General features: G+C 39.7%; 2 protein-coding genes across 5 annotated transcripts; both read right to left on the reverse strand.

Annotated features, from left to right (window-relative positions):
• Positions 1-15: 15 nt before the first annotated feature.
• On the reverse strand, positions 16-2,933 carry LOC131298442 (cytochrome b-c1 complex subunit Rieske-4, mitochondrial-like). The gene is made up of 2 exons (XM_058323915.1): positions 1,845-2,933; positions 16-920 (listed from the first exon to the last, which is right to left on the reverse strand). Exons 1-2 carry the CDS (start codon positions 2,026-2,028, stop codon positions 268-270), a joined length of 837 nt encoding a protein of 278 aa, XP_058179898.1. The 5' UTR covers positions 2,029-2,933; the 3' UTR covers positions 16-267.
• Positions 2,934-3,127: 194 nt separating this feature from the next.
• LOC131298439 (uncharacterized) lies at positions 3,128-9,844 on the reverse strand. Of its 4 annotated transcripts, XR_009190513.1 has the most exons (8): positions 9,480-9,766; positions 7,635-8,175; positions 6,664-6,780; positions 6,153-6,227; positions 5,889-6,025; positions 3,670-4,857; positions 3,528-3,578; positions 3,128-3,342 (listed from the first exon to the last, which is right to left on the reverse strand). XR_009190513.1 is itself a non-coding variant. In XM_058323913.1 (7 exons), the coding sequence occupies exons 2-6, from the start codon at positions 8,136-8,138 to the stop codon at positions 3,708-3,710; spliced, it is 1,983 nt and encodes a 660-aa protein (XP_058179896.1). In that variant the 5' UTR covers positions 8,139-8,145; positions 9,480-9,766; the 3' UTR covers positions 3,128-3,578; positions 3,670-3,707. The 4 variants fall into 4 exon arrangements, 3 of the variants coding, with proteins under 3 accessions (XP_058179896.1, XP_058179895.1, XP_058179894.1); XM_058323913.1 differs by having other exon boundaries at positions 3,128-3,578; positions 7,635-8,145; XM_058323912.1 differs by having other exon boundaries at positions 3,128-4,857; positions 7,635-8,145; positions 9,480-9,844.
• Between the last annotated feature and the right edge of the window lie 2,579 nt (positions 9,845-12,423).

Raw genomic sequence — 12,423 nt, forward strand, 5'->3', positions numbered from 1 at the left:
TAAAAAAGCCAGGCATTGGATTGGACCCAACAACTTAATCATTATTTTCAAAGTTTTACCAGCTTCTTTAGCACACACAGATACTACTATCTTCAGAGCTATGTCCAAGATAGTACATGAAAATTGCCAAACATGCTCAAAAGGAAAGAGGGTGAAAAAGGAAAAATAAAAAATAAAAAAATCAGCAAATCCTGGACTACTACAAAACAAATACATGATTACAAGATCCTGAAAAACAAGTTTGTCACCTGGAAAAGAGCCCCATCGTCATCGCGCACCAATGAGCACCTTGTTCTCATCCAAGAAAGTGTACACGGGTACCTCTAGATTTTTAGGTGCAGGACCCTTACGAACCCTGCCAGACGTGTCATAATGAGAACCATGGCACGGGCAGAACCACCCTCCTCGAAATTCACCAGCATTTGGCAAGGGGATGCAACCCAGATGGGTGCAGACACCGACAACAACAAGCCATTCTGGTTTAATAACTCTCTCAGAGTCGTCCTGTGGATCCCGAAGAGACCGCAAATCAACACTTTTTGCCAGCTGGATATCCTCCTCCCTTCGGTGCTTGATATGAACAGGCTTTCCACGCCACTTGACAGCTACGGTGGCGCCAGGCTCAATGCTGGAGATATCAACCTCGAGGGAGGACAGTGCTAGAACATCCTTACTTGGTGCCATGCTTAGAACAAACTTGATGATAAGTAGACGAATCAGCGACGCATACACAAACCTCCCACATGTTAACACGAAGTAGGCGAACGCCCGCTTGCTTGGTTCACCTGGAGGGTAACGCTCATGGTTATACTCATCGTACTCTATCCTCGGTGTCGGGTTCTTAACAGCTGCGACAGTTGGAGGAATTTCTGTAATGATACTGCTTTCCTTGGTTGGGGTAAGCGACTGAGAAGCAAAACCTGTAACAGTTTTCACCAATTACACTCAAACATGCATATCCCGTCATTCCATACCAGAAAGAGTACCCTAAAGAAAGGATGCAGAGGAAATATAGGTTTGTAAACTTGCAGGAGAGATTGAATTCAAAACAATGCCGATAGTCACCGCTTCTAAGTACTTTGAAGTTTGAGCAAAACTCAAATTGCTCGTAACGCTTATCCCCGTCACCTGAAAACCATTGTTGCAGATCGGCCGTTGCTTAGTTGTTTTCAAAATCTAGCTTTCGGTCAGTAAAAATGAATTCACACCGTATTTGGTGAAAATGTCGCTCTCTTGAAATACATCAACCATTTCGCAATTTTTCAGCGCCGGAAGGTACAATGAATGGTCTTGTCTTTAATTCAAGAGCTTATTATCTCTAGTCGACCTTTCGATAGGATTTGAACCCAGATGAAATTTAGTTTGAATCATCTTGAGAAGATTAGCATGGAGCCTGAGAACGGATTACACGCACAAATCGAGAAAGGTTATAATGCTTGTCGATAGGCATGTATACTCACTCAATCTACTTGCAACTAAAAACAATTGTAAATATATGACTACAACTATACAACCAAGAAAAGTGTTTTTCCCGGACGTATCAACTGAGAAGGTTAGCTGAATTGAAAGTGCATGCATGCAGCAGCATCTCAACCAAATTGCTGTGAGGTGAAATGGTTATGAGAGAGAGAGAGAGAGAGAGAGAGAGAGAGAGAGAGAAGAAGAAGAAGCGAAAGAACGTCTCCCCTAAGCCAACAGTATGCAAAAGCCTAAGCATGCTCTGTTACAAAGCTCCAACCACAACCAATATACTAAGGCAACATGGATACATAGCAGCAGAAAAAGTTCTAAATTTTCTTTTCCTTTCCTTAGTACTAACTAGTTACCGTAAAACATGACCTAACCTCTGCGTAGAACATCAAACGGCGAAGTGGATGGAAGTGAGTAAGAGAGTAAGGTGTCACCGCTGGTCACTGGATTTTTGGAGATGGCGGCAGAAGAGGCGGCGGTTCTCAGCCTCCAAGATAAGGAAGGTGGTGATGAGGAGAGAGAAGAGAGCCTCCTAGCTACTGCAATTCTCAACATCATTCTATTCTCAAATTGTTAAAACTCTTGGGTTCTGGGTTCAGTTTGCTGAAGAAAAAGGGAAGAAAGGGTCATCACCGTCACCCAGAACCTTTGTCTCACTAGAAACATTAGTTCAGGAATGTGCTGGAGAGAGAATCAATTTGTCTTTTCCTTGTAACTCAAGCATGAGAATCAAATTGTCTTTTCCTTTTGTTACCGGAAAATAATAACTGTCTTACCCTCCCTTTATTCAACTTCTTGTTTTTCAGGTTATTCTTGTGTATTACAAAATTATGGATGCTCTCAATTTAGAAATAAATAAGTAAAATAATGAGCGCAAAATTGAATCCGGTCTCTGGTCCTGTCTTCTCTAGTGTCTTTCGATTTTAGTAATTTGGAAGCATGATTTCACAACATAACATCTTTTAAGTTCCTCAATTTTTTCAGGTACAAGGGTGATTTTAGTGGTAGAACTTTTGTAGAGCAGCCGCCTTGTTTTTTGTTTCTTTAGGTGCTTCGAAGTAGCTGCTTTGTGCATGTATTACTAAATTTTACATTTACCTCTGGTCCAGCTCAAGATTTAAAAAAATACTACAAAAAACTAATTGTGAAAATAATAGTAGTGTTATTCAAAATAAATTGTTAAGGTTTACATGTACCTCCAAGAGATTTCATAATTCATATTTGTACGTGCACCCTTTTATGTAGTGACTATTGAGCACTATTGGAGCATTGCTACATGTATATGGTGCTCTAGACTCTTCTCTACTGCATATTGATGTAAGAGCCACACTTGGCGCTTGGCGGTGCTCCAAGATATTTCAAAGTGTGGTTCCCACACAAATGATGGTACAAGGGCCTTAAAACAAAAAGCAGCGGAGTTCCAGCAGCACATTAAGCTGATTTTATTATGGATGTTAACGAAAAGCCAAAAGCGTCGTTCCAAAAATCCCACCTCGACCTTACCTGTATTTTCTTGTTAGAAAGCTATATGCATAGACCTTTCAAATACAACTACGACTATGACTACAGCCATGTTTCCTCGGCAACTTTTTCAAGGCAGGGACGAATCTAGTGTTGCAACTTTGTAGATGAAAACCGGCATAACATTTAGTAGCAGTATGGGCATCACTGAAAACATAGTTATCTGTTGTTTCAAAAGATCACAAGATCACAAGTACCGGAAACGAGAAAACTTGACTACGGAAATACTTCTCCGGGCAATAGATTCCTGAACTACAGTCAACCAATCCCACAGACCTATGCTCCAAAATTGAACAGAGATGTCAGCAGTCCCTAAGAAGATCCCATGAATTTTCAACCAAGTTAGTGCACCTTCAAGAAACCGTAAGGAAAGAATGGAAAGTCAAGTAAACCATTCCAGTTTTATCAATCGTTTGGAATTAGCCACCTGCAGTTAGAAACAGCGAGAGGGTGCTCTCCTTGTTCGCCAACCGGCAGTAACACCACACCCTCCAATAAGAAATAATGCTCAAATAAAGGGGCTCAAAGTTTCTCACCTGCTGGCAGTCTCTTTCTTTCACTATGCAATTGAGTCTACCAAGTCGTAACTAGAAAAAAACTGATTTCGATCAGAAGCCATCAAAATTGGTAATAAAACACTGAATAAGTCGGCGGAAAGTGAAAAAACAATATACATACTAATCTAGCATCTTCGGTCCACTCGAAGCATTTGCGCACTAGTCTTTAGTAGCAGCTGCTCCAGCAACAGAGGCAGCCACTAGATGCTCACCTCCAAGACTGCTGCTTCCAGGTTGCAGTACTTGATAGGCACCAGAGTACAAATGATTTGGGTCACCCCCAATAACACTGCTACCAGGTGGAAGTCCTTGATAATACCCGGAGTACAACTGATTTGGGTCCTGGGATGGTACACCTGTCCAGTAAGCCGGTGCCGACGAGTAGTATGTAACCTGGTCATGAGCTTGAACTGGACCATTAGTGGTCGCAAGATGTACATTATGGGCGCAATAGTCGTTTGAGGTGCCTACATTTGCAACAAACTGATCGGCACTTCCCTGCACGGCAGCATAAGGTGGAGCTGAACCTGCAGCTACATTCTCAGCACCCACACCAGTATTCGTCGACTGTTGCCATTGCCATTGGTAAGGAACGGAGTATACTAGGTTTGGGTCCACAGAAGCCTCAGTTGTCCAATAGCCAGAAGTTGAGGATGAGGATGGTTGTAAATGCACATTAGTTCCATATATAGGTGCTTGGAACTGTCCAGAAGTTGAGGATGAGGATGGTTGCAAATGCACATTAGTTCCATATATCGGTGCATGGAACTGTGCTGGTTCTCGTACAATAGGATTTGCAGATGGTTCTTGTACAACAGGATTTGCAGATGGTTCTCGTACAATAGGATTAGCAGATGGTTCTCGTACAATAGGATTAACAGATGGTTCTCGTACAATAGGATAAGCAGGCGGTTCTTGTACAATAGGATTAGCAGATGGTTCTCGTACAATAGGATAAGCAGATGCAACTGCCGGATTGTGCCGGTGGTTATCATTTGCAGTACTACCAAGCTGCTGAAGGAGCTCCGCGTCTATATTTTCAGGCACATAAGGTGGAGTTGGAGCGGCTCCTGCAGAAGTGGCGGACAATCTCAGACCACTGCTTACTGCTGGTATACCTTGATAAGCACTAGGATATGCCTGTTTTAGGCCCTCGGAAGCCACTGCAGCCCAATAAGCAGCTGTCCGGTTTGAAGGCGGCGGCTGCCCAGGCAAGGGTTTTGAAAACTGTGACGGCCCAGTGACATATGGGTGCACCGGAACATTGGTTGTTGAAAGTGCTTCAACATCCCTTGGCAGAGCAACATATCTGTGGAAGTCAAATAACATGGAAAATTAACATGCACACCTCGGGCATAGAAGCAGCCAAATATGGAGCAGACTTTTCCACTGTTAGACAGATTCTTATGCGGATGTGGGGTGCAGTAAGTGTCATACTCATCTGATTTCCATCTCAAGGACACCGGGCCACACCTAAACATTCATATTTGTTTGCCGGTTCTCTCCTTAGATAAATGGTACTTACGAGGTGTCTTAGGGCATATGTGTTTATTTCATAGTAAAAAAAAAAAAAGGGAGTATGCTTGCGGGGTGAGGTTTCAACTACAAGTGTCGATGGTACTTTATACATCAAGAATAGTCCATGTAACTCCGGATTTTTGAGCTGTGTGGCAACAAGATTACGTGCTCCGGTAAACATAAAGATATCAAACTGTGAAGAAAACTAGTTGCAAAAGGACATACCATCAAGCAACCCCACTCGAATGTCCCAAGAAGAAAGTGGGCGTTCTTCCAATTCGAATCTGCTTACTGTCACTAGATTATTCAAACTTCTGCTATTAAACGTGTATGACCTTAGTTGCAAAAAATGAAGCATAATGACTGTTCCTATGAGCATAGTGCATACTGCATGCACGTGGAGGGAGATGGAGGCAAGAATTCAACAGCAAAACTTGGACAAAAGAAGCATGATTAGTCAAAACATAAAATGGCCTACGCCACCAGTGGTCTCCCTATACTATGCTCAACCATAAAAATTTAAGATGCGACATTTTCTCATTTTACCAACACAAACCTGCCATGGATTCAATATTACGATGAATTTGGCAACTCGAGGGTTAATCTGGAAACTAGCCAAGCTTAAGGTAAGTATCACGGTTTGAAGGAAGTAAAATTATGAGGTCGGAAAAAGGTCATAAAGCTTTATCCAATATTCAACATGTGCGCAAAGTACTAAACATATTTCCAAAATATTGAAAGAAGCATCTTACTAAAACCAACATCACCTGCTGTCGTGGCTAATTAAATACAGAAACTTCCCAAACAGGCCTAAGACAATACCTGCTATATGGGTCCTGTGGAGGTAAGGCTGGATATTTAGGATGATATGATTGATGAGCTTCGGCTGGATAAAACAGTCCAGACGGGGGTGGCGGAAGATGCATGGAGTGCGTTTTTGTGGCCAATGCGTGGGGTACCTGCAAAAAAGGTGTCACTGTTTATTGAACATGTTGATAATGACAATTCGGTCCTGTTGAATAGGGTGCAGTCCTGCTAAGACGGATCATATGAAGCAGAAAAATAAGCGCCTGGCCTGGCCTGTACCTCAAAGCCTGGATGTCCATCTTTTGCCGGTAGTGGCATGTTTATTGGACGAAATAATGAAATCAGATCGGTTACCTGCAGTGAAGTAGATTTTGGTTCCATTGTAATCAGATAAGGGTGTGTTTGGACTAAATTAATTTTTGTTACAGACAACCGGGATTATTTAACTTTTTGTTACCTTTTTTTAGTTTTTTGTCATACTTTTTACATCACATTATTTGTCTCGACGAAGGAAATTAGAAAAGTATACAAAATAGACCAAAGTTGGAAAAAGTTCATATAAGACGACCATAAGACTGCCTTTTTCAAATTTTTGTCATCTTTAGTGAACCTTTTTTCAATTTTGGTCAACATTTTTGTACTTTCTCGATTCTACCCATCAGACGAACAATCAATTCAAATAATAGAAAAGATCAAAAGAAAACAACCAAAAAGACCGGAAAATTTAGGCCAAAGGCTACCTAACATGTTTTAACTTTTAACAGAAGAAAACTGTATTTAACAACTTTACCTGTTTCCCACTCAACTCTTGTTTAAATTTGTGACTTCCCTGGTAGTTATCTTTGATAACGTGCTTGAAAACACTCTCAGGCAGAGGTAAGCAATCCTTGAAAATCTCAAACCTCACCTATATGTAATAACAACTTAACAAGTCAAATAAGCATGGCGTGAACAGATAAAGAGAAGAACACGTATAATAGTCATAGACATTCTCAATAATTTGAACTTGAATGAGAAAAGGAGAAGAGTAAAAACAACAATGAACATAGACAAAAATCAACTCTATCTGTATATAGAGTCTGTAACCTAGGTTTTCAAGAAGTTTCAAAGTTGATGCATTGTTGCTGTCAAGTTATAGATATATCGGTAATAACATGGTGACAATTGCATCCGTAGAAAAGTTGAATACTTCAATCCCACAAGGAGCCTGAACCCAGTTCAGTAATGTTGAACTCGTATCATCTAACCATTTGAACCCCTTTAACTCCTGAAATATACTACCCCCTACTGGATCATTTAATATCTCACATAAATCAGTAAATGAACTTCTCAATTGACTGACGTCTATGCAGATGATAAATTTTCATATCTACCGGATTATGGATATTACACTTTGAGACAATCTTGTCTACCCTTCTAATGGAGTCAGTCATCACCTTTGAGAAGAACAAATTGCAACTTTTCATTCTTAGTGGGTTCTGTGTTCTGGACAACTCCTAAAAGGCTAAAACTATGACAAGTAACAACTAACAAGTTTCCCGAAAATAAAAGAAATGAAATGACACTTAAGAACTCAATGAACATTTTCTCAATTTCTTTATTAGTCTTATGTTTCTGCAATTGGAAACCGCAATTCCTATGGTAAAGTGTCAACTTAAAGTAGTCTCTGTGAGGACCTGGGACTAGCGTTCTGTATTAGAACAGTTTTGGAAATGCAGCATAAAACGGTATTAAAAGATGGAAACTGCAAAGGAAACTTGCCTGTGCAGAAAACTTCCCTCCAAAAGCAGTTGGCTCAATAGCCAATTTTCCATTTGAGGCTGCTATATAGATCCCATGTAGAAGTTTTAAATCAAAATCATACAAAAATAACTTCATCGGCGACTTGATTTTCTCCAAAACATCCATTCTAGCTGGAGGAAGACCAAAAACTCTATACCTATAACAATCTGCTTTTGTTTTTCCATTGCACATGAATATATACCCAGCAAGTTGATCCATGGAAAACATCTCTTCTCCATGGACAGCAGCCCAACTGCTATTCACACCAAGAGCAATACCCGATGGGAAGGCATGGACATTAGGATATGCAGGTGGTACAAAAGCATAATTCGGAGCAACAGTAGGACCTGAACGTGCATCGAGATAAATCCTTGAAGCCTGTTGCATACTCTCCTTTCTAAACCTCTTCCCTATTCCGTGGCTGCTACCCGATTGAGGGTTAGAAGAATGTCCACGCCTGTTCTTGTCTTTTCCTTTCCCCATTCTATGCCTATGAAAACAATAAATGAATTGTATAAGCCTGTCACGAAAGGGACCAACAAAATGAAAGGATATTGAGAAACAAAATGCAAAGCAGAAGAGATGGGACTTGAGACAGACTAAAAGATCAATAGAAACTTCAGGATTCTGTTCCTGGAAATGAAAAACAAGCTGCAGCAGAAACTTTCCATTTAGAAGCAGTTACCTTAACCAAAAACTTAAAATATTAAACACACGGGCATACATGTGCTGGAGTGCACACACCGTTGTGCTAAAAAAGGATGCTAGTGGGGTGTGTGTGTGTGTGTGGGGGGGGGGGGGGGGGGGTTGTGTTACGGGAACAAGATACAGTTATACATACACCATTGAGAGAAAGTTGGTGTCACTCTGATCGCAACAGCCATCAAATCATCATTGGTTTTACAATATCAACCAGTAAGTTTTGAGAGTGAGAAGGACAAGATCGCAACATTGAAGTGAATCACTTCATTTACTTCCCTGTTGTATAAGGCAATCCAGATCGGGAAAAAAAAAACACTAATACACGTGAGGGGCACGATAATTGCCACGAGATGTACCACTCTGATGCCATTTGGAAATAGAATCCGGTAACTTAACCATACGGGGAAATAAACCATTGGCAATAACTCTTAACAAACAAGTTTATCTACTTCTACAAGTGTTAAGAATCTACAATCTAAAGCCTCATCTCAAGCTATAATCTAAAATCTGTTCTCGTAGCTATAGCAAACATCCCCGATGCTGCTTTAAATGATCACGAACGAATAAAACCAAAACAGCCCATCATTTGACCATCGTAGAATTTCTGGCAGAGGAATGTTGTTATAGATGGAGGACTCAAAATGCGTAAAAGAATCAAAACAAAAACGATACAGAACCAAATCGCTGGAAAACAAAACCCTGACCATCAAAAAAATAAAAACACTAATACATGTAAGGGGCACGATAATTGGCGCAAGATGTACCACTTCGATGCCATTTGGAAATAGAATCCGGTAACTTAACCATACAGGGAAATAAACCATTGGCAATAACTCTTAACAAACAAGTTTATCTACTTCTGCAAGTGTTCAGAATCTACAATCTAAAGCTATGATCTAAAATCTATTCTCGTAGCTATAGCAAACACCCCCGATGCTGCTTTAAATGATCACGAACGAATAAAACCGAAACGGCGCATCATTGCACCATCGAGGGATGTTGTTATTGATGGAGAACTCGAAATGCGTAAAAGAATCAAAACAAAAACGATACAGAACTAAATCACTGGAAACAAAACCCTAATCATCAACAAAAAAAAAAAAAACAAGGGCGAGAAAAAACCTAAGGGATGGAACTTGAATATCAGAATCCGGCGTGAGTCTGGAAGACGAAAATTCAAATCCAACCAACAAATGGAGCAACAAACGAATCCGAATCGGAGCAGAGGGAGGAATTTAACCCATGAGGTATAGGGTATCAGTGACAGTGCCGCACGAACGTCGCCTTGTTTCTTTAGCGCGTAATCACTTTGTACTGGAACAGTATAAAAAGTCCTGACGATTTTTATTTTAAATGATTTTCTTACTCCCTTTCATTTCATTGATTAGCCCACCCTTTTTGTTTTGATTCTGGCGAAGTTCAAATGATTTTCATAAATTCAATTATGCTATGCCAATTTGGGGAGACCGGCCGATGCAGAGCCAACTTGGGTAAAATGCCATGAGTTATTGTCTGAAAATTATTAATGAAAACATAGCCTATCGTTCGAGCCATGGAGAATTAAAGCGACATGTGACTTTTTTTGTAGTAATTATAAAGCCAGATAATAAGGATAGGCAGCAAGGCCGGTTCACGAGGAAGCTAAGGAAGCGACCGCTTCTGATCTCCAAATTTTGATTCAAAATTGAGGTCCTACTGTAATAAGTATAAGTATAATTTATATATTAACACAGTATTAGAATATTTTTAAATAAAAACATAATTGTATCTTATTTTTTTCAAAAACTCTTGCAATAATATCTTTTTACATTTATATTGTCGTAATTTGATCCATTTAGTTTTAATTTTTTAATTTTTGTACTTTTATAAATTTTTTAAATCATGAATATGTAAGGGACTTAATATAGGGAATTCGCTTCGAACCTCCAAAATATATGAGTCAGCTTTAGGATAGGGTGATATACACTTTGAGGATACTACATCCCTTGTGTATTCTTGTGGCAAACATTGAGTATCCTTATAAAGGTGGTACGTACAGCGTGTATTCAAACTCGTTTTTTTGTAGCCTATTATAAATTGGGCGAGATTTCGAGGACACCTAAAAAATATCTAACAGAACATTCCAAAGTTCCCAATCGAAATTTGGTGATCCAAGCTGCTCAATATAATCATAACGTGATTTTAGGGGTATTCATGAGAAATCAGGAAAAAAAAATGACCGGGAAGTGCTTCATCCGAACAATTTTTTATTGAACGATTCAATAAAAAACTGCTCAAATCAAGTCATTCCCGGTCTCTTTTTTTAGCCGATTTTGGGGGCTATCCGTAAAATTACGTTGAACACATTGAGCGGCTTGGATCATCAAAATTTGATCGGGAACTATGAGATTGATATTTGGGATAATTTTTTAGATGGTTTTTTAGGTGTCCCCGGAACCGCCCTGATTATAAATAGGTCTTTTGGGAAGACTTCTAGGGTTTTATCCTTGGATCCTTTTGTGGCATCTCTTATATTGTGGCAGTTACGGATTACAGGTGGCTTTATGTATCTTTTCCCCACGTTGGTTAGTAAATTCTCTCTCTTCTCGCCTATGGATGTACCCATTTTAAGGAACCATGTATATCTTGTGTCTCTTGTGATTTATTGTTTAGTTTTTTCCTTCTCGTTCTTATATTGTATTCATAGTGTTCGTTACAGCACTATATTCACCTATAATAAAAAATATAAAAAAACATGTACGTGTTTTCGCTTTTATAACTTACTCAAACCGACCATCTAAAACATAATCGCTTACACATATTCGGCCTTTTATTATCTCACACTATATCCATCCGAAACTAATTAGGTCGGCAAACGACTTGTAAGCGCATGCCAAAAGCAGCAGAGGTAGCGGAGCATAGTGTTGGGCCGGACGGAGAAATTCGGGGATGCTGTATCCGGACATAGATAAGCTTTGGACATTCCTTGGGTCTCCAAAAACAGGAATCGTACATTATCGGCCTCTCATATCTCCTTTTAGAAAAACTAACTTTTAAAACTTGCTAATGAAACAATCTCTCGTCCAATTATAGAAAAACTAATTTTTAAAACTTGCTAATAGTTAAACAATCTCTCGTCCAATTATATTCACCTCTTTATTTCCTTTTATTACTCTCTCTTTTTTAACCGCCAACAAACGAGCGGTAATAGAAAAAAAAGTATTGGGCATTGGAAAAAAGAGGACTGTAGGGGTTTGGGGATGCAATTATTCTTTTAACGATAGGGATGGCCATCTCGGCTGGCCCGTTCGTATTCGACCTGTTATCTGCTCCGAACGGACTAGATATTTGAGGAATTTTTCGGGGATCGGGGCAGATGCGGATATTTTTAAAAAACAAATTTCGGGGATCGGATCGAATTTGAGGGTAAGTCTGTCCCCGCCCCGATTCACCCCAAATTCGATTTCCGATTTGTCCCTGAATCCCCGTATATATATAACTCTTTTTAGGGTTTTGTCTGTACTCACTCTGATCCTCTCCCAGTCTCCCTCCCTCCCATCCCCAGTCAAGTGTTGACGACTTGACTAGGTAATCTCTGGTTGAGTCTATGAATTGTTTGTAAGTAATACTAAACTGCCTAACTGCTAGTATAAAATCATGGAAAAAATTAGCATTACACTGGATAGAAATAAGCTGAGATTTTTAATTCGGATATCCGAATCTCCGATCGGATCTGCATTTTTCGTCTGGGACGGGGATGGGAGATGGGTGGAGGGTTCTGATTCGGATATGTCAATATCCGCCTCCGATCTGCCCCGTTGCCATCACTATTTAACGGTGGGTTTTTCCTATAAGTTTGTCCATAGTTTAAAGACTTTTATATAAGTTATTTTTGCCAAAATGGACTTTTAATTGAAATACTATATGAGATGAATGAGGCCCCATTTCGATAACTAAAATAAGTGTTATTTTTGAATTAAATGTGATGTATGGTGAAAGAATGATTTGTCTTGTAAAACAAAATTATGTATTTAAAAATAATAAAAACTTTAACAGAGCGGGCCCTAACTTGTCTCGAAATCTATAT

This window comes from Rhododendron vialii, chromosome 8a (genome assembly GCF_030253575.1).
Source record: "Rhododendron vialii isolate Sample 1 chromosome 8a, ASM3025357v1".
Classification (NCBI taxonomy): Eukaryota; Viridiplantae; Streptophyta; class Magnoliopsida; order Ericales; family Ericaceae; genus Rhododendron; species Rhododendron vialii.